Below are 21,666 nucleotides of genomic sequence, written 5' to 3' on the forward strand. Positions count from 1 at the left end.
GTTGTCAATGAGTACTTTATTTTGAAACTTTTCAACGCTTCCCGCTTAGGAGTGTGCCTTAAAACTCGGTTAGTTCAGCGGGTTTGTGGACAGTGCGACAATCATTTTACCAGCGTTTTTGCAATTTACTATTAATATTCAGGGGGACCGGGATAGGTGGAGATGGCGGCCGTCCTGCTGCAGGTTCTGGAGCGGACAGAGTTGAATAAACTCCCGAAAGGAGCCCAGAACAAGCTCGAGAAGTTTGTTACAGAGCTGCAGAATGCTAACGAGGCGCTCAGGAAGCAGCACGAGCGCTTCAAAGCAGACAGCGGTAGGTAGCAACACTTTAGTAGAAAGTAATAAGCTCGTTAGTATGTATAAAGTGATTAAAAACCTCATACCAAACTCCAGAATGATGTGAAGCTGTGTTCTGGTTAATTCGGCAAAAAGGCAAATACATGTGTGTCCTCCTGATCAATGCTTAAATCTGCCAGCTAACGTTAGCTTCAGGGGCTAACTTTAGCAGACGACGCCGAAATTAGCTTTGAGTTATATACTGAGACATTTTCATAAAAAGCTTTGTCAATTATTTGTCTCATTTATCAACATATAAATTATTTTCATTTATCTGCCACTAACACCTGCCATAATTTCAGACCCTGCTCTTCCTCTCCTTCCCACCATTTGCCCTCATCGTGTTCCTACCTTTGCAGTCCCCTGACCTCCCAACTGCCTGCAGACATGATCCTCATTACCCCATTATCCATAGAGTTTATACTGTAGACCTGCACAGCAGCCCTGTCAGGAGCAACTCATGAGATTTCGCTGCTTTTTTCGCATCTAGACTATATTAGACCTGGTCCTGATCTAAAACCACTATACCTAGACTCATCAAACACAACATAAAAGGTTGCACAGGAAAGTGGTCCTTGCAGGATTAAAAAAAAATAATAGGATAGTTTAAAATCACAATTGTAATCAGGAGACATGATGCACAGTATGGCAAATGACTGGGCTGCTGTGCAGGTCTACAGTATAAACTCTATGGATAACATAAATGGATGGATAATACTCTGTTACAGTAAAAGTCCTGCATTCAAAATGTTACTCAAGTAAAAGTAGAAAAGTATTAGCATCTAAATATAGTTAAAGTAGCGACAGTAAAAGTAGTCATTGTGGAGATTGGTCCATTTCAGAATAATATATATGATATGTTATATAATGATTGATCATTAAAGTGTTCTCAAAGCTGGTAAAGGTGGACTCCCAGCAGCTTCTCATCTCCACCGCTCCCATGTTTTCTTTTGTGTTGCCATAAGTTAGTCTCTCTGCGTTTCTGCGCTGGGCTAATGCTAATGCGAGGATAATAAAATGGCGGCTTCACAAAACGTTTTGGGAGTTTTACGGGGTGTGGTTTGCATTCCGCCCAGCCAATCAGACATAGGAACCTTTTTCTCCCACGAAAGTACCTGCTCTCTAGCATGGATGGAAAAGGGTGTAAAAAAGGTTCTAATGAACTAATTTTAGTTCTGGTGTTGTGTCAAATTATGTACCCCTGTCGTGAAATGCACCCCTTGACACGGCAACTATGACGAAACATTTTCGTCGACGACCTTTTTTACATGACTAAGACGAGACGATGACGAGCTAAAAATAGATTCTTGATATCGAAAACTATGACAAAATGTATATTTAGTTTTTGTTGACGAGACTAAGGTGTTAATGGTGGACTATCGGACATTCAAAATGCAGCATATTTTCCCCCAAGTCTCCATCTTGTCTGTCAAAATGCATCTTACGTTTCTAACTTGCAATATCATTATTTCCGCTCTCTTCACTCCAGAAGAGCGATCTCCCTGTGTCTCTCTGTGTGCGGGGCCTAAGACATCCTGCAGCAGCACACAGAGATCTGCCGGGGACGGAGCGTTCAGAAGTATAGAGACACTCTACAAGGCTCGATGTGGTTAGTGTTATGGCGTAAGCGCGTTGACACGAGTAGTCTGTCCAAACAGCTGGCCAAAAGGCGTCATATTCAATCGGAGAAATGCACAATTTTCGACTTCCTTAACTCGTAGCTCTTTTGCGCCAATTACGAGTAACGTTATCACATCAGGTGCACAGAGGTGGGAGAAGTACTCAGATCTTGTAGTTAAAGTCCATGTAATGTCCAAAATAAAAGTTATTCTGTGTTAATAAATCGCTTCATCACTTTCCACTGTTTCATTTGACATATCAACATCAATGATTCTTTCCATAAATACCCCCCAAATAACATGAAATGTGTGCCACTTTCCCGTGTTATTCCGCTCCGGTAGCGAAAAGCTTGCCAGCCATTAACCCAGCTGTGTGACGTCACACGTGGCAAACACCAGCCTCGTCTGGATTGTTTGTTTTGTATCCTTCCGCTATTTTCGCTCAACATATGTGTAACCGGACCTCGCTAAACCTTTTTTATCTAACAATTCATGATGGGGATGTGTAGTTGTGAGCTGTGAATGTTTCCTGATTGCTATAAACATTGATCATGGGTGCTGGAAGATTGTGCACAAAACTCGGGTCAGAATTAAGTTACTACAGGTGTTATGCCAGCTTGAGCTAAATGTCACCAGAGTACAGTGAACTTGCCTAGTGACTGAAATATATAAAAGTTGAAGTGAAATAAGTAAGGCCAAAAATGAATTACGTCTGAATATCTTTATTATTTTTACCACTTTTAATTATTTGTGGGCTCGCACATATACCAAAATAGACTAATGTACACTGCAATAAAGATAAAATGTTACAAGTGAAAAATTAACAAAAGAACCCTTTTTTATTTATCAAACAGTAAATTAATACAATCTTACAAATTTGTGATTTGGAAAATGTTGTTATATTTACATGTTTCTTTGGAAAAATAATATTGTAAATGATGTACTTTGTAAATTATTTACATCATGCGAAACCATTTTAACCAGTTCAGCTGCATGACTTATGTCAAATTACAGATTTGGCCATTGAAATCCCTGATAGCGGCCTCCCGGCTCAGGGTAAGTCTTCCGTATCTCGATTACAGCACATGCAGCGGGACTCTGATTTTTGGGCCGAGTAGGCCTACACCCCAGCACCAACGTACAAACTGTCGATAAGCTGTATATCGATACTTCCTAATGAAAAAAAAGTATACAGATTATAAATATATTTGGAGAAAAATAAAATGTTATGTAGTAGCCTACTATTATGTAGCAATTGTTACAAATTGGCTTATAACATGATATTTGTATTTTACTTGTACAAAATAAATATGAGGTTATACATGACTGCTTGACAGAATCATAGACCTCTTATATATTTCCTCACATGTGTAGTTGTTTCTTTTCTCAAGCATACATTGAACTTGCATACACAGAAAAAATAAAAGCCAAGCTGTTTTTGACTGCTTGAAAGAGTTTAATGGTATCTTTAAAAGTGTACCATATCTGTAGCGACTAAAAGTATTATATGAAAGCAAAGCTGCAATAGGCAGTTGGGTCAATCAATATTTACTTACTGGTGTAGTGGGCCATCAACTGCTCTGTGTTGTTTGTATTGAAGATACGCTATTTTCAGTGTCCAAACACTGAGACAGCCTTCTCTAAAGCCTGGGTGGCTAATAATGCACCTTGGTTTCTCGTCGGTGTCTTCTATCTGGCAGAGTCCTGCACGGGTCTGATTTTCAAGACCCGCTCCCGCCCCGCACCCGTGACGTGCAGTACCGAACCCGCCCCGCTACCCGCACATATTGCCAATTAGTCCCGCAACCCGACCCGACCCGCCGGCACATGATCCGCAACCCGACCCGAACCCGCATATATAAGCAGTGACAACGTGCAATTATTAACACACGCAGTTGCATATTTGGCTCAAAAAGCCTGGGATGTTGTTTATTTTCTCCATCTAGGATGACACCAAAAGCCTCCCAGACGTTGGATTTTGCTCTTGAAGAAGAGTTATTGAAAATGCTGTATTCTCCGCTAGAGAGCTTCACCTCAGCCATTCAGAATGTGGTGCGCTCAGCAGCAGATAGATGCACTGCAGAGGTTATGATTATGCTCGGTACCGCGGAGGAGAGGTCTGAGGATTTAAACATTAAACTAAATTATTATTGTTTAAATATATTTATTATGCAACACCCGCAACCGGACCCGCATCATCTTTGTTTTACCCAGAAGCGAACCCGGAAAAAAGCGTTTGAAAAAATACCACCCGCAAATCACCTTTTTTGCGGGTCACCCGTCGGGTACCCGCGGATACCCGACCCGATGCAGGACTCTGCTATCTGGTCAGTAGGTTGCAAACTGTCTATTTGTTCCATCACCTGCCAGATCTCTCTGCAGCATACACATTCATCTGCAGTGGGCATGCTTTCACAGCATTGACATGTACACCTGAATATTGTACATAACATTAAAAAACAAAACAATATCTGCCGGACGTGTGAGGAACAGATGACAAATTAAGATCGACATTTAGTGCAGGTCAAACTAAATAAAACAGAATTTACCATTCAGTATTGCCGACTCGAGTCTCGCCGGCTGCGGAATCCGCTTCTCTTTCACAAGTTTCTGCCTCGTTGTTCGATTGCTGGGCAGGAGGCTCGTACTTATAAGGCAAAATGCCTTGAAGTGAAAGGCTAGCTGGTTCACTCTCTACTTCTGTAACTGAATCCAGATAACCCACTGAATCTGAGCTTGAATGATCGCTGTCGCTGTCTGAAGTTATCGCGTTGCTTGCCATTTGGACTGATTTGATCAAATGGCAATGTTTGCCACGTGTGACGTCACCGCTCGTTCGGGAGTGATCGGGGGCGTACTCGGCAAACTTCGGAACCAACATCGGTTTTTAACGTATATGTCCTTTAATTATGACGAAACTTTAAACATTTTTATTTATTTTTATTCTGGTGATATCTAAACTACATGTTAAAAAACACCTGTGTTAGATGCATTACATGGCCTTTAAGTAAAAAAATACCATAGTGTAGGAATACTTTGTTACAGTAAAAGTCCTACATTCAAAATGTTCCTCAAGTAAAAGTATAAAAGTAGCGACAGTAAAAGTAGTCATTGTGCAGATTGGTCCATTTAAGAATAATAGATATGATATGTTTTATAATGATTGATCATGAAAGTGTTCTCAAAGCTGGTAAAGGTGCAGCTAGTTTGAATGACTTTGTATACTGCAGGGTAGCTTGTGGATTTACTCCAGGTGGAAATAAAGTCTGATTTAAGACTTGGTTATATTTCACATCATTAATCCAAATCTGTAAAGTAACTAAAGGTATTAAATAAATGTAGGCTAGTGGAGTAAAAGTACATAATTTACCTCTGAACTGTAGTGGAGTAGAAGTACTAAGTAGCAAAACATTTAAATGTAAAGTACCTCAAAATTTTTACTCAAGTACAGTACAATATAATAACATAATTACATATATTTTATTTATTTATTTCACATGTAAATAAAGCAATGTTAATTCGGTTAAAAATTTGTTTAGTTTTTCCCTATAAAAAATAACAAAAAGTACCTACAAGGATACCGTTAAAGTACCGGATCGATAAGCAGTATCAATAAGAGTACTAGTACCGTTAAAAACCTTAGCGATACCCATCCCTAGATATTACACAAGTAAAGTGTTAAGAGAATGAAATGTTGCTTTACAAATTTCAACACTTGATGCAGTCACATTGATTCCAATTTCAGATACTTGTATTTGCCAAACTGAATTAGTTTAAAGAGAGAAAACATTTTGACTAAAATGTAATTTTTCCTCGACTAAAACTAGACTAAAGCTACGAAGGATAGGAATGGCTAAAATGTGACTAAAACTAATAACCATTTTCGTCTAAAGACTAAATTAAAAGAAAGCTGCCAAAATTAACACCGTGACACGGGAACGCGCATTTGAACGTATAGTCCGCTATTTTATGTTGTCTTTTTTATGGTTGGGTTGTTGAATCCTGGATTTTGCATTAATTCGTCACTTATTTTTCAGTTAATTTTTTATTTAATATATGTTTTTATTTAATTGTGACGTCCTGTCTCTGTGCTTGTACTTGTGCTTTACAATGTATTGTTTATTTTACATCAAGTGCTTGAGGGTGGGATTAATAGAAACATTTTTATTTTGGGGGGTGCTTTTTATGAACAACCTGGTTGCCACAATATGCACCCCTTGCTATCTCTGACAATAAACGTGTCACATATATAAAACTTGCTCCATTTATTGGTACTAGTCCTACAACTATACCCTCCAAAATGCTTGAGGGTGGGATTAATAGAAGCATCTTTTTTCGGGGGGTGCTTTTTATGGCAGGCCAGGGGGTGCATTTCACGACGGGGGTGCATTATTTGACACAACACCTGCTCTTTTTGGTGTGAACGCGACATTTCAGAACTATATCTGAACTAAAGTGGGAAAAGTACTGCGGTGTGAACGCGGCTCTCATGAACTAAGTTCTCATGAACCTTTGTGGGAAAAATACTGCGGTGTGAATGCGCCTATTGGCAGAAAGTAACTACAAGTACATTACTCAAATACTGTACTCAAGTACACTTTTAAGGGACTTTACTAGAGTATTTCAATGTTTTGCTACTTTGTACTGTGAAATACAATCAACTCTTAAATCAGACTTTAGTTACAATTGGACTAAGTTCAACAGCTAACTGTGGAGGAAATTCCACTTAAAGAACAGAAACAACCTGGTTGGCCAGAAATGAACAAATAATAGAAGTTTAAAGCAAAGTTGTCATTTAATAAAGTAAATAAAAGTCAAAAAGCATTTAACAGAGTTAATCTAATTCAGCTGAAAGGACAGATTCTTGCACCAAGAAGTTCGTACAAGATCTGACAACATACAACAGAAAATACAAACATTTGATACACTACAGAAGGAAGGAAGGGGATGGTCCTCAGCAAGCGGATTGACATTACAAGAAGTGTTGACCAGACGGTTGAAACCTACCGGCTATGCAATTTACATTACAGGAAAACCTTTGGCCAGACGGTTTAACTCGCATACATGTTCATTACAAACCAAAGGTTGTAGAGACAGACTTTTGTCTGTTCTAAGGAAGTGGAAATTAGAGGCTAGCTGTGAATTCAAACCGTGGGAAATAAACAGATAATTAAGTTACAGTAATACGTTATGATTAAATTATACTACTTGATGCATATCTACAACACTAACCTTCAGCATACAAAGTAATAACCACATTAGTGCTTCAGTAATTATTATCAAAACATTATTCTAAAATGGGCCAATCTACATAATGAGTACTTCTACTTTTCGTACTATATTTTAGGTAGTATATATTGATGTTGATTAGGGCTGTCAAGTTAACGCGTTATTAACGGGGGAAAAAATTAACGCAACTAATTATTTTAACGCATGTGCATTTTTTGTCCTCGGCCGCCCCGTAGTTTCAGAGCGCATTGAGTTTAAAATACCATCTATACAATCCAAGCAAACTTCTGATGCCGACAGCCCCGCTCCTGCCGCCCGCTTGCAGCAAACCACACTTGAAAGTGTGCGGGGGAGACGCCTGGACAAGTCTACGAGCAGCAAACCTTCAACAAAGATCGCTAAATGGGTGGTGACAGCTTGCAGACCTATTAACATTGTGCAGGAGGAGGAGGAGGGGCTGCGTGATATAATTCGGGTCGCATCCAACGACTGCACTTATGATTTGCCTTCCAGAGCCACCACTGTGTCGACAATACACAACTTTTATAAAGTCCAAAAAGCGAAAGTAGAGGAGGATTTAAGAAGACTATTGGACTTCACTCAGTAATGACAGTCACCTCGGGGTCACAGCGCATTATTTTGACCCACAGTGGGAACTTCAGTCTCATGCTTTGACAGTTATGAAAACAGAGGAGCGGCATTTCGCCGACAACTGCACACACACACACACACACACACACACATATGAATTGAGGCGAATATTTGTAATGTTCAGAGATTGTTGTGTTTAATATTCATGACAATATTTGTCATTGTTCAAATGATAATAAACAAACATTTGCATTAAGCATTTTTGTCCACTCATATGTTGATAAGAGTATTAAAAACTTGAAAAATATCCCTCTAAGGAACATTTAGAACAGATAAAAAATGCGCGATTAATCACGATTAACTATGGACAATCATGCGATTAAATATTTTAATCGACTGACGGCCCTAATGTTAATACTTGTGTAAATTCACTTGTAACCAAGGATTACTACACTCTGGTATTTCTACTTTTACTTAGGTACAAGATCTGAGTACTTGTTACACCTCTACTTTTTTATTTAACTTGACTAAAAACAGCTCAGAAAAAATATGCTGCTCATTCATGTTCAAAACCTGCAGCCTTTCTATGATTTCTAAATATTATATGTATATATACAGGCTTGGAATTTCGTCATTTTAGGGGCAAGGCCATTTGGCCTTTGTTTTCACACATTTTTTAAGGGCGCAAAGGCCACATGCCAGGGCACAAAGGCCATTGAGGGAAACATTTGGATTTGGAGCTTACAAATAAATAACTTCACTTTTTGATAAGAAAAACACACTAATGACATGCAAAATAAATCACTTTTTTAATGTCAAACATGATATCATCATATAGGCCTATGCCTCCTTAGTATTACCGTATATAAAATAAAATACTTTACTTTGAATAATTAGTCTTCAGTATGTTTTCCATCTACTACTTCTCCCATTCACAAATCAAAAATTATATTAATATGTAACAAATATATTCAATTTCAGAGCAGAAGAAACAGCCTTCAAGGGTCAAACTCTGCTCATACGTGTGTGTGTGTGTGTGTGTGTGTGTGTTTAATTCTGTCTTTAGGACGTTGTTGTGAGTGTGGACGGAGCAGCGACAGGTTAGTTTAGCCTGATTGATCCATTCAGAAAACACGCATTTTAAAAGTGTTTCGCTTGCCGTCTTGTCTGCAGACTTGGAGAAGCATTAATTCATGTTTTTTACTAACTGGTATTAGTATGTAGTTACTTCAGCATCATTTTTGAAACGTGTATTAAAATTAAATCACTGTAAAATAGGTTAATTTTGTCGTATTTGGTTTCCACCACAGTATTTACATTGAAATAAGCCCCGCCCCCTCTCCAGTGCGTCCTGTTTGAATGACAGGAGTAAACACAGCTGACAGCCGCGGTGAAACTCCAGCGGTTAGAGCAATGAGAATATTCGCATCGCGTCCGTTGTGAACGCAGCCTAATGCAGTTCAGAAAACACTGTTCTGACGCTTTTAAAGCAACTTCGAGATTTTAACAGTGTGAGGGGCATACAGGCCATGGTGGCCGTAGGACGTACAATTATTTGTGGGGCATAACAGCCAGACCGAGGGGCTACGACGGCCATGGCCGTCATGGCCGCCGTGAAAATCCTACCCTGTGTGTGTATATATATATATATATATATATATATATATATATATATATATATATATACTTTTTTATTATCGATGTGTATTTGTATGTCCTGTGGCACATGAATAAACAATTTGCTAGAGAGTTCTGAGGTCTGATATGTATTCCTGTTGATCTCCTCCCCTACAGAACAGCAGTACTTTGACCTTGAGAAGAGACTGGCTGAGAGTCAGGAGCAGATCCTGTCTGCCACCAGGGACCTGCAGACACTCGTGGAGGAAAAAAAAAAACTCAGTGAGTTTTCACATACCCTATTAACACACACACACACACACACATTCTTTTCTTACAGTTTTTTGGGCACCCATGCTTTAAAGAGCATCTTGCAGGTTTTTATTTTTTCTACATTTATGCTTAAACTTGCTTGAAAATTACAATTAAAAAAAGTGAATGCAGGATTTGATATGTTTTACGAGATATAAGGGCAGGAATTCAGAGGGAAAGGAGCAATTTTGAGCTCTGCTCTTAAAAACGGCTTTTTTTTTAAGGTCATGCGTCATATTACATCACGCAGGGGACACATCTCCGCTCTCTGACCGCGGGTATAGTAGAGTTGCGTTGAGTAGAGCGGTTGTGTTTTAAGGAGCTGGTATTTTTCGGTAGTTTTACATTGTATTTCACCATTTGTAATCATGGTGCAGTATTGTGTTTGTGCAGGTTGCACAAATACCAGCCTGTCAGGACATCGAGTCCACAGTAAAAAGGACTGGAGCGAGCGTTCGTTCCTGTGTGCGTTGTGCATCCACCTCCTTGCAGCACATACTCTCCACAGCTTCATCAGGAAACCGTATTACTTCTGTCTCCCCCCCCCCCTCGCTGCTCTCTCTCTCTCCCCTCCGGTACTGTGTTGTTTGTGTGTGGTGGTGGCTGTCACTCCTGGCTCCCGGCTCAACCTCCACTCACCTGCTGCAATCAGCTGTGCACCCTCCCCGACTACACACCTGCTTTCCATCAAGCCATTTACAACGACATATCAATGGAGGCTCCACAACCTTTCGCCGCCAGATCGTCAAGTATCAGCCGTATCTCGCGTCTCTCCTCCGGTAGACAACACCGTAGTGTGGAGTTGCATTAGTTAACGCGAGATACGGCTGATACTTGCGCATTAGTTTCTGTTATGGATCAGTATCAACAGTCCTGCCAGTAACGTTACTATATTATCAATGCTACTTTAGTTATAGCCTGATATATGATAGCTAACTTTACAATGTTGTGATGTCACGTTAGCTAACATTCTGTAGCTAACGCCGGTCACTCACCAAGATAGCTGCCCAGTTCTCCACTGGTTCTCCTCACACCACAGCTCAATTTCTCTCCGATGGCCGTTATTTATTCTAATCCTTGGCTGCTCCTGGTCTCTTGGACGCCTAGCAGGCTCATAATTATAAAGTTGTGGTCCGTCGTATGCATTCGAATATTCATGTTCAACTTCTTCTGTGTCGAAACTAGCATTGGGATCCATGTTTATTAATACGTTACACCGGCCGCTCTCCTCCTTTTGTCCCCCGTGTTACATCACACGCGGGAGGTCACGTGCCGAGGCTTTTTTATGCGGAAGTGAACATTTCTTACAAAAACGACGCCAGATGTCACTGTAGTGTATATTTCTGTATATGTTTTTGAAAATCTAGTGTATTCATCATTTTCTTACACATTTATTCACAGGTTTCTTTAACCTGGAAGTTGCTCTTTAAGTTAACGGTTACCACTTTGATCGTCAGTGTTAACTGTGTCTTTTTGTCTTTGTGCAGATGAAGAGCTGAGCACTCTGAAGGGAATTGAGGCAGAGAGCCCTGAAGATAAACCACCACAACAGGTATGCTCCTTATGAATATCCATTCAAGCGTTTATAATGTTCTGATATGGTTTGGTTATGATGGGTACGTTTACGTTGTTTGTCTTCAGTCAATTTTATAAAAATAAAAAAACAAGTAGGCCTACAGTTTTTTCGTTGTTTAAACCTTTTATTTAACGATATATTTGAATAAATGTAATTTTCGTTTTAGAAGGTAAGTGACATAGAAGAAGCTTATATTAAAGGTGACCTATCATGCAAAATGCACTTTTGTACGTCTTTTATACATGAATATGTGTCCCCGGTGTTCCAGGGAACTCACCGAGTGTCAGAAAACACAACCCTCTCTCTTTTCCCCCATACCCAAATCTCTAAAGACGGTGCTGCAACGGATCTGATACAGACTGATCCAGATTTGAATTATTTTCTACGTCACAGAAGTGGTGCTCCGCTTAGTGGTCAACTCTCCACCTATCAGGGGAATGTGGGGTTGGGCCACCGCCAGCCATTGCCGCTCGAAAGTGCTGGAGACGCTGTAGTATATATGCCAGGCCTGTAATTGGCGCTGTAGTCTGCCACAAAAGCAGCGAAGAAGACTTCCCGCATGGTTGCCATGGTTGCCCTTCTGTTTATTCTCCGCTGTGGCTCTTTTTCTCCTTCCCCGAGGCAAGCTTTTGCTCCTGCTGCTGTAATTCAATGCAATCCTTCCCTCGCTGTAATTCTCTCCTTTAGTCCACCAGCAGATGACAGACACCCACCTCTCCGCCTCTTCCAAGGCAACGAGGGGACTGTGCGGCAGAGTTCAGTTAGATTTTTTTTCGCCAGTCAACATGTCCGTTAAAGTTTAAATCTTCCGGACAAAATTAGAAATGTGCCGGTCAAAGGTCTTCTTTGTTATTTATTGAGCTTTAAAACAAATGAATAATGACTCTATATAATCATATATAAGAATAAAACACGGAGAACGGAGATCTCTTTTTCTCCTCCTCTTCTGACAGCCCAGCAGCTGATCTCAAAGCACGCTCCCCTCTCCTGCAGGGGGACGTGGTCAGCTGCAGCTCACAGAATCAGCCCCCTGCTAAAACAGGGCTGGAAAGAGCAAATAGAGTGAAATAAGGAATGGCTAAAATGCAGGATCTGTTTGGTATTTTGAAAAAAATATATATTTATATACTTTATATAGGTATGGCCCTACAATATATTGTTCAAATATTGCATGATAGGAAGGGTTTCCGCCAGGGGGCCGTCTTGCCGTCATTTGACGCCCTTATTCAGCTCGGGACGCCCTGAACGCGAGCCGAGGGCGTCCAAAAATATTAATGATCGAGAGTTTTTATCGCTTGAAATGACGAAAAGGAAAAAGGACAAGGACATCCCGCTGTTGGAGGGGCAAAGGAGTCTGGGATTATTTTCGGAGTATTGAAGATTGTTTCCCCGACATCAAAGGTGCCTGCTACAGGACAACACGGAACGTGCGCGATTTGGATGCGATGAGCGGGGGGTTTTTAGTGGGGCACGCGCGTGAGCTGCGAGCCTCGCAACGGCGAAACTGAGGCTCCGTGGTAAACTGTGGTAACATGAAGAGCCGTTTGGGAGCCGAAGGGGCCGGCGCTTTAAGAGAGCCGAGCCAAATGATCCGGCTCACTAATGTAAAAATACAGTATCTATAAGGGACGGCTCAAGTCAAAATTCAGAACAAGTGGCATTGGTTATTTCAATCTTAAATGATATTTCATGTGTTTTTATGTCTTCTTAGTGAACAGCAAAATTGGACTTGTTTCCCACTAAATCACGTATAAATAGATGTTCACCTCTTAAATGTGTTAACCCCGGGCGGGAGTGTTTCAGTCTGTAGGGGATTGGACTTTGGACCAAAGGGTCGCCGGTTCACGTCCCGATAGGACCAACAAATACGGAGTGTGGACTGGTGAGGGGCCAGTTCGCCTCCTGGGCCACTGCCAAAGTGCCCTTATATTCAAATTTCTTTATTAGGATAAACCCCTTGAGGTGAATCACCTCGTTTTCAAGGGGGTCCCAAGAAAACAAATAACAAACAAGTACAACATACAAACAACATTCACACACATACATCGGAAGAAATAACCAAGAAATTACAAACATTCAGCCTAAGCATACAGCACATGGTAATACATTATAGGCGGTTACATTGAATGCATATCATTGGGTAGAGTAAAGTAGAGTAGCTGTACTATATATACAAAATCATAACAATAAAGACTTAGAAATAAAGACTTAGAAATGGGCAATAGGTGGGTCATCTCATGAGGAGATGGTGAAATAAGATGGAGCCTCAACAACCCTTAAACAATAAATAAAGTACTTCAGGTCATACAAAAACATTCAACCTTGAGGTGAGACGACAATGCACGCTTGAACAAAGTCAGAGTAGGGAGAGATCTGATGGTAGCAGGTAAGTTATTCCAATCAGCAGGAGCTTTAAATTTGAAGGCTCTTTTGCCAATGTCCTTTTTAACTAGAGGAACGGTGAAGAAGAGCTGAGAGGTATGTCTAACTTGGTGGGTTGATGTAAAACGAAAGAGATACTGTTTCAAATATGGGGGATAATTAAAGTTGAAACTTTTATAAATGAACTCAAGCCAGTGCAAATGTCTTCTCAAATCAGGAGAAGGGAGATTGAGGTTTAGGTACAGTGCACAGTGGTGTGTATGGAAATCACAACCGAGAATAAATCTACACATTCTATTGTAAGCAATGTTTAGCGGGGCTAGAACAAATTTCGGAGCATTGAGATAAACAACGTCACAATAGTCTAATAAGGGAAATAGCAAAGGCACTTAACCCCCAACTGCTCACTGGCGCCGGCTAGACTGGCTGCCTCCGCTCTGACTTCTCAACTGCATGTGCATGTGTGCATATAACTGTGTATTTGTATATGTATGTGCATGTTGTAAAAAGTGTGTACTGTATGACCTGTATTAAAAACGCATGTGTGTGTGTACGACAGAGTGGAAACTGAATTAATAAAGGTTCTTCTTCTCCTCCTCTTAACTGAGGAATTCGACATGTTTCTCAAATATAATGACTGCATGATTCATTAAAAGCTCAATCGGCGCTTTCACACAGCAGTACTTTTCCCACAAAAGTTGATCAGAACTTAGTTCATGAGAACTCTTTGAGAAGTACAGATCGCGTTCACACCGGAATAAGTCCCCGGAGGGAAGATTACGCAAATGAGCCGCTGACGTCACTTCTTCTTCTGCTTTGGGTTTACTGGCAGGCAGCAAACAACTTCACGGCGTATACTGCCACCCGATGTCCCCTGCCGGAAGTCCCCGGAGTTGGGGACTGGCTTCAGTACAAGCTGCTGGGACTCCCAGCAGCTTCTACTGAAGCTTTCCGAGTAAATCGCCAGAACGCCGACACCTCCTCATCTCCACCGCTCCCATGTTTTATTTTGTGTTGCCATAAGTTAGTCTCTCTGCGTTTCTGCGCTGGGCTAATGCTAATAATTCTAATGCGAGTGTCACTACCCGATCTGCAGCCCTGCCCTATCTGCAGTGCGCATGTGCGAGATGGTCCGCCATATTTGACAACTACATACGGCAACCCAAGTAGAACACTTGACACAGTGGCTTTTGGCAAAACACAAAAAGAAAACTCGAGAGAGATGAGTTATTGTTATTACAACGTGACTTCACTATTATTAAACAACTCTTTTTATCGGGTTCTTTTATTTGGGGTTAAGTACACCGTCAGAATAAGTGAGAAATGAATTTAACTTCTGTTAGACAGCTATCATACTGAATACATATTTACTGTGAATGTTTTCAAAAATGTATGGCATAACTGTCTAACAGAATAACTAATCTCTCTCGAGTTTTCTTTTTGAGCTTTGCCAAAAGCCACTGTCCAGTGTCCTTCTTGGGTTGCTGTACGGAGTTGTCCAATATGGCGGACCATCTCGCACACTGCAGATCGGGCAGAGCTGCAGATCGGTTATGGCTAGAAAGGATCCATCTAGTGTAAATATGACGTCACGTTGTAATCGGAGCGGCTCGGAAACACATCTACAGCAGTAACATGCAACATACACATTAATGCAGCAGCAATATTAATAGAGAAACATCAGACATAATAGTGAAACACTGAAAGGGAACATTTTATTGCACCAGGAGCTATCTTGGGACTTTTACTGCAACAACGTTGACTTGCCTGTGAATAAAAAATAAACCATAGTGTTGGTGATCTACAGTGTTGTCATTCTTCTTTGAACAGCAAGACCGCTAACCCCCTATTTCAACAATCACACTCCCTGTCATTGACATCATTAATAGATAGTTTAGCTTCTCACCATCATTTGCTGTGGCCCACTGATGTTAACGATCGTAACTGAAAGGCAGCCTGCCAAACGTAAACATTCAGCCACGTGACTTGCAAACTCTCGCGAGAGTTTGACACATCCTTTCTAGCCATAACCCTGCAGATTGGGTAGTGACACGTGACAGCGAGGATAATAAAATGGCGGCTTCACAAAACTTTTTGGGAGTTTTACGGGGCGTGGTTTGCAATCCGCCCAGCCAATCAGACATGGGAACCTTTTTCTTCCACGAAAGTACCTGCTCTCTAGCAGGGACGGAAAAGGGGGTAAAAAAGGTTCTGATTAACTCATTTTAGTTCCGGCTATTTTTGGTGTGAACGCGACATTTCGGAACTATATCGGAACTAAAGTGTGAAAAGTACTGCGGTGTGAACGTGGCTAATGTCAAAAACTGCCATGCCAAACTTCAATGAATAAGCTACAGTAAGGTTCACTGGGCTGATAACAATGTTGTAAACATAACAGACATTTGGGAATTTTTACTAAAGTCTGAAATAATTCAACACATCTTGGATTTATTCCTTAAATATAATAAAGAGTAAAACAACTGTTGGCATTGGTGTAAAGTAACTAATTACATTTACTCAAGTACTGTACTTAGTAGGCTACAGTTCTTTATTTGAGAATTTCAATTTTTTGCTACTTTGTACTTCTGCTCAGAGTTCAGAGGTAAATTGTGTACTTCTACTCCACTACATGTATTTAATACCTTTAGTTACTTAGATCTGGATGAATGATGTGAAATATAATCAACTCTTAAATCAGACTTTAGTTCCACCTGGAGTAAATTCCCAAGCTACCCTGCAGTATACAAATTGAGACTATTAAACTTATTCAATATATATTATTCCAAATATTTGACATTTTCTAAAAGTATGGGCAGTTTTAAATTCCTTTATGTTATGTGTGTGTGTACAGCAAACCAAGGCCAGGTATGAGATTGAGGCGGAGAAGAGAGAGCTGGCGAGGCTGCTGGAGAAGAGAACACAGGATGTGGAAAACCTCTCTGGTGAGATGTCAGCTTTAACAAACTAACCTGGAAGCACTGCTTGTTAATACTGCATTATCTGTTTTCATAAGAAATATGCAATCTGAAGCAGAGACTACATCTTGTATACGTAGGCGCTTGATTCAGATGAGTTGTTAGTGTTTCAGCTTCATGTTTTGTGTGTTTGCAGAGGATGTGAAGCGTCTGAATGAGAAGCTGACAGAGACCAGTAAGGTGAAGATGGAGCTGCAGCTAAAACTGGACAATATACAGTCATCTGAAGCTTCTGTACAGGTACACACTACACTTCCTTAAAAGAACAACGTCTCAATATAACAACTCTTGTCTAAATGCATTAAGCTGCAGTCTTACAAATGACCACTAGAGGCTCGCTTCAATTAAACTCTTGGTTCTGTAATAAGAACAAGTTAAAAACAACAAAAACACACAAATCTTCTCAAGTACAAAGTAAGTTGTGTTTCTAACAGAAGTTACATTCTTAATATCTAATGCAGCTTTCTCTAAAGTGTGTATATATTTTGATATGCAAATTGTCTGGCTAATCCTTTGTTGTATTTGTTTGTGTTTCCAATTACTAATGAGAAAAGAGCATGTTTATGGCTTGTTATCTCCACAAATAAGTTGCCAAAGCAGATACAAAGACTCTGAATCAAACATGTCCCTGTTCGGCTTAATATTAATGTGCGTTTGTTTTGTGATGTGACCACAAGTAGTCCACTTGCAATCAGATGACATGTTTATGTAAGCTCTAAAAGAGTATAACTGATCCATTGATCACGAATCCTCAGTACATAAATGAGGTTTCTGCATAATAGTAGATACAGTGCAAGCCACAAAGCTCAGATTGTTCGTTTGCTATTTGGGTTTGTATGATTTAGCACCGAGAGACGCGTATGGAGCAGGAGAAAGAGTTGCACGAGAAGAAAATCTCCTGGTTAACAGAACAGCTGAAGACCAAAACTGAAGAGCTGCTGAACACCAACAGGGAGAAAGGCAAAGAGATACTGGAACTGCATGGAGGTCTGAAGAACACCAAGGAGCAGGTAACAGTCTAAGCACAAACTCAGCACAGTTTGGGATATATGCAGCTAGTAATACCACTGACTTTGGAATGTAAAACACATGTCAATGTGACAGTGTGTGTGCTCTTCTCCTCTCTGTGAACATAGCCTTCTGGATGGAATATGAGACAGTGGCCGTTTCTCAATCGCGAGGATGCTGAATTGGTAGTCGCGTACTTCCAAGTCACTTCGTTCAGAAACGAAGCCAGTATGCTTCCAAGCCACGGCTTCGGAAAACTAAGAAGAATGGAACAGACTAACAAGTGTGCCACTCTTTAACGGTTTCAACATAAACTGTACCGAAAATAAATACCTCACGATGTCAATCTAATTATGGACTTGCTTTACTTTCACGAAACACATTTTTGGTGATGACAAACAAATGTAACATATTTACCAACACATGTTCTACGCCACTACATACTTACATTTAAATGTGTGCTGCGTCGGTTCAGCCATTCTCCGCAAGGGTTTTTGAAATTGGTCCGTGCGCAAAGCATTGTGGGGATTTTAAGTACGCAAAGTCTACCCATGTGCAGCGTCGAAATTTCCACCAAACCAAGGACGCGGCCTCGGTGGAATTCCAAGTATGCTGGACATTGGAACAGTTATTCGGCGGCACTCGATGACGTAGCATCCTTGAAATATTGGCTTGGAAGCCAGTTTCCTCGAGATTGAGAAACGGCCAGTCAGTTGGCTACTTTATGTTCATTCTTCAGGGCTTTTAAAATGTTGTTTTTGTGTCTTTTGAGCCAGACCAGCTACATTGTAGAATATAGAATCCAAATGATTTATTCTAGTAGATTTTAACATACATAGAGCTCGCTTTGCTGTATTATTGTATATCAATTAAAAGTCAAAGTATTGCAAAAATCAACAAGCATAAATATATATGTAAATGTTCACAGAACGAAAGTATATTCCCTAAATCTAAGGGATAGAACAATTGCAAGAAGAAAACAAAACAAGGGACACAACACAAATCTGATCTTTCTGCCCTCTGATGTCACGTTTCATTGAAATGACTCATTACAAAGAAAGACATAGTGAAGCATGGCATCCTATCAGGCTTTTGAAATCTGTTTTCTCTTCTGGAGGTGACCCGACTGGAAAGCCAGCTGACCTCTCTGAAGCAAACCAGGGAAAGCCAGAGTAAAAGAGCTGACGATCTGAACAACAAACTGAAGCAGGTAATACAAACACACACTGTGGTCTCAGCCATGAGCTTCATTCAGAGTATGTACAGCAGGAGAGCTGAAGGTCCTCGCACCACTGTTAGGACCCTCAGGTCCTTAAAGCAAGCTCTGAGGCATGTCCAGCTAGAAATACATATTTCGAAAGAACCATAACGAGGGCTATAGAGACTTAAATATAACTATTTTCTTTCAGTATTGATTTTTCACTCTTAACTTAAAATGTACAGGAAATATGAAATGTTATCATGAGCAAACAACACAAGTACAAATGAGACTAGTAAGGGCAGCTTAGAAATATGTAGAAACATATGTAGAGTTGCTAATTTTTTATGATGTGAATGTCCCTCCAGTCTAAAGACGAGCAGAGTGCCATGGAGCAGAAATACCGCAGTGAACTCAATGCTCACATGAAGCTGTCTTCTCTTTACAAAGTAAGAATCACTTCAGGGCACTTGACATAGATATTATACTATTCTAAATATATTCTATTCTTTCAATTTTGTCATGTTTTTCCACGTGTGTATTAAAGCGATGTGTGTGTTCTCCCTGTAGGGGTCAGCGGCAGACACGGAGACAAAGAATCAGGAACTGAGCAGAGCGGTGGAGGAGCTCAGCAAGCTGGTCAAAGACAGCGGGGAAGGTAGACAAGTTTAGAAGTATTTTACACCTGCACATGTCTGCTACACTTAATCCATCTTATTCATTTCTGAATAGCTTCTCTTTTGTGAAACTATTCACCATCATGACAATTCTCAGCCTTACAGGCAAGAAGCAATTTCAGGCTTCTAACCAAATACTTTTTTTTAAATCTTGTTTCTGAGACGAGGGAACCTGATCCACGCCCTTCCACTCATGTCTCACTGATAATTGATTATAATGAACTAAAGAGTGTGTCAAGCATAGAAGTATTCATATGTGATTGATCTCACTGTCTCTCTCTGCAGCCAATAAGGCTCTAGAGAAGAAGGTGTCAGAGGGAGAAGAAGTGAAGACGCGGCTTGAGGCAGAGCTCAGTGAGAAGCTCAAGAAAATGGAGAAAGAGCTGGAAAATGCCACGATGAAGGCCGCTGGCAAACACTGCTGTAAGAACACACGCATTTCGATCACATACCTTCATGAGCAGTGTGTACATGTGCAATAGGTGTTAGTACAAGTGTATGAACTGTGTTGTTGTCCAGGTGTGCCCTCTCTGACTGACGAGCAGCTGGAGGCCATGTGTCCGTCAGCTGCCAACATCGCTGCCATCGTCAAGCCCGGCATGAAGTTCTTTGATGTGAGTTAATGAGACATATAGGGGCTGGATGATATTTTTTTAACTACTATCAGTAGCGAATGTATGCATAACCTATTCCTACCATACATGTTCATCATCAGTTCAGCTCTATGCTACTACAGTTATATAAGCTGGTGGTTATCTAAATCTAACCAATAGAATACGGGTTGTGTATTGGCTCGTCTCTAACACTGCTTCACACCCAAAATGAAACCGAAATTAAAATGACTTCACCCACAAAATGATACTCACCCTGTGTTACCTATTAGTCTCGTATTACGGGAAACCATTGAATCAGCTGGAGAGGACGCTGGCGTTGACTGTTCGCCGCTTCTCCGCCTCTGTCACCCTCTATCACCCTCAGCTACCATTCGTTCTTCAAAGTTTCGAATTGGACCACTGCCCTGCATTACACATCTTTAATGCAATGCACATTGTTTTTACATTTTTACTTATTTTGGACTTCTGCCTCCGTTGCTGGCTGCAGCCGGCTGCCCTCACGTAGCCATCAAAGTGCCGGGTGGCTATTGCTATCTGCTACATCGCCTACTGTCTGTCTCCGTCCCACGCAACAACCGTGGACTCTCTCTGCCTTCATCTCTGGGGTGCATAAGTCCCGTCCCGCTGCTCACATCCTCCTGCAATGTCGTGGATCTTCCTCGTCTCCACAACAATCCTCCACCTCTGTGAACCTAGCCCGCTAGCTGCTATCGCTGCCATCACACTGCTCCCAGCCATTCCGCCTGTCATCATGCCGAAATACTCCATCTCACAGCTGCTGTCATTGACCAACTCCTCCACTCCGTCTTCCATCTCAGTCATCAGACATCTTGGACTCCTTCGTCGACCCCGCTACATTCACCGAAGAACCCGCCGCAGTTTTGTTTACCTTCAGCACGGACAATCCATTGCATCCATCTGCTCCACGCAACGCACTGTCGCACACCTGAAGCGTCATCAGAACGCAACTCCTACTGCTCCTCTCACACTCTCCCCCGCTCACCTACACTCCCAGCTGCACGGAATACCTGGAGCGGATCCCACTCCCCTCCGCCTCCCAACCCATATAACAAGCCATTTCTCCCCACCATCAAGCCCCCCTCCTCTGCTCCACTGCCCCCCCTCTCATGCCCACCCCTGCGCTGCTAACCTAGACAACCTCATACCTCTCCAGCCTGCCACCACCCCTCCAACCCCCCACTTGACCAATTTTGCCCTCCTAAATATACGGTCACTCAACAATAAAGCCCACATCCTTCACGAACTCATCCTGGACAAATCCATCGACTTCCTTCTGCTCACTGAAACCTGGCAACAACCCAATGACTTCTTCTCGCTCAATCAAACATCCCCCCCTGGTTTTAATTACATCCCTAAACCCCGCCCCTCACGCCGTGGTGGTGGGCTGGCTGTCATCTACAACCAGAACATCCGGACTACAGAACTCAACCTCCCCTCAGTACCATCCTTCGAATTTCTCGCCTTCAAAACCCCTCCCTCACTGACAGTTATCCTCATTTACCGCCCCCGTA

At 41.3% G+C, this 21,666-nt stretch overlaps 1 protein-coding gene across 1 annotated transcript in view; it reads left to right on the plus strand.

Annotated features, from left to right (window-relative positions):
* Positions 1-46: 46 nt before the first annotated feature.
* LOC307019877 (nucleoprotein TPR-like) overlaps positions 47-21,666 on the plus strand; it is a 94,118-nt gene continuing 72,498 nt past the window's right edge. The window contains exons 1-12 of the mRNA XM_079650980.1: positions 47-313; positions 9,570-9,674; positions 11,192-11,256; positions 16,514-16,604; positions 16,774-16,877; positions 17,483-17,647; positions 17,774-17,941; positions 18,763-18,855; positions 19,212-19,292; positions 19,414-19,501; positions 19,806-19,943; positions 20,040-20,134. Of these exons, the coding sequence (XP_079507106.1) occupies positions 163-313; positions 9,570-9,674; positions 11,192-11,256; positions 16,514-16,604; positions 16,774-16,877; positions 17,483-17,647; positions 17,774-17,941; positions 18,763-18,855; positions 19,212-19,292; positions 19,414-19,501; positions 19,806-19,943; positions 20,040-20,134 (1,344 nt within the window). The 5' untranslated portion in view covers positions 47-162. The remainder of the gene's footprint in view (positions 314-9,569; positions 9,675-11,191; positions 11,257-16,513; positions 16,605-16,773; positions 16,878-17,482; positions 17,648-17,773; positions 17,942-18,762; positions 18,856-19,211; positions 19,293-19,413; positions 19,502-19,805; positions 19,944-20,039; positions 20,135-21,666) is intronic.

Source organism: Notothenia rossii (genome assembly GCF_949606895.1).
Source record: "Notothenia rossii genome assembly, chromosome: 9".
NCBI lineage: Eukaryota > Metazoa > Chordata > Actinopteri > Perciformes > Nototheniidae > Notothenia > Notothenia rossii.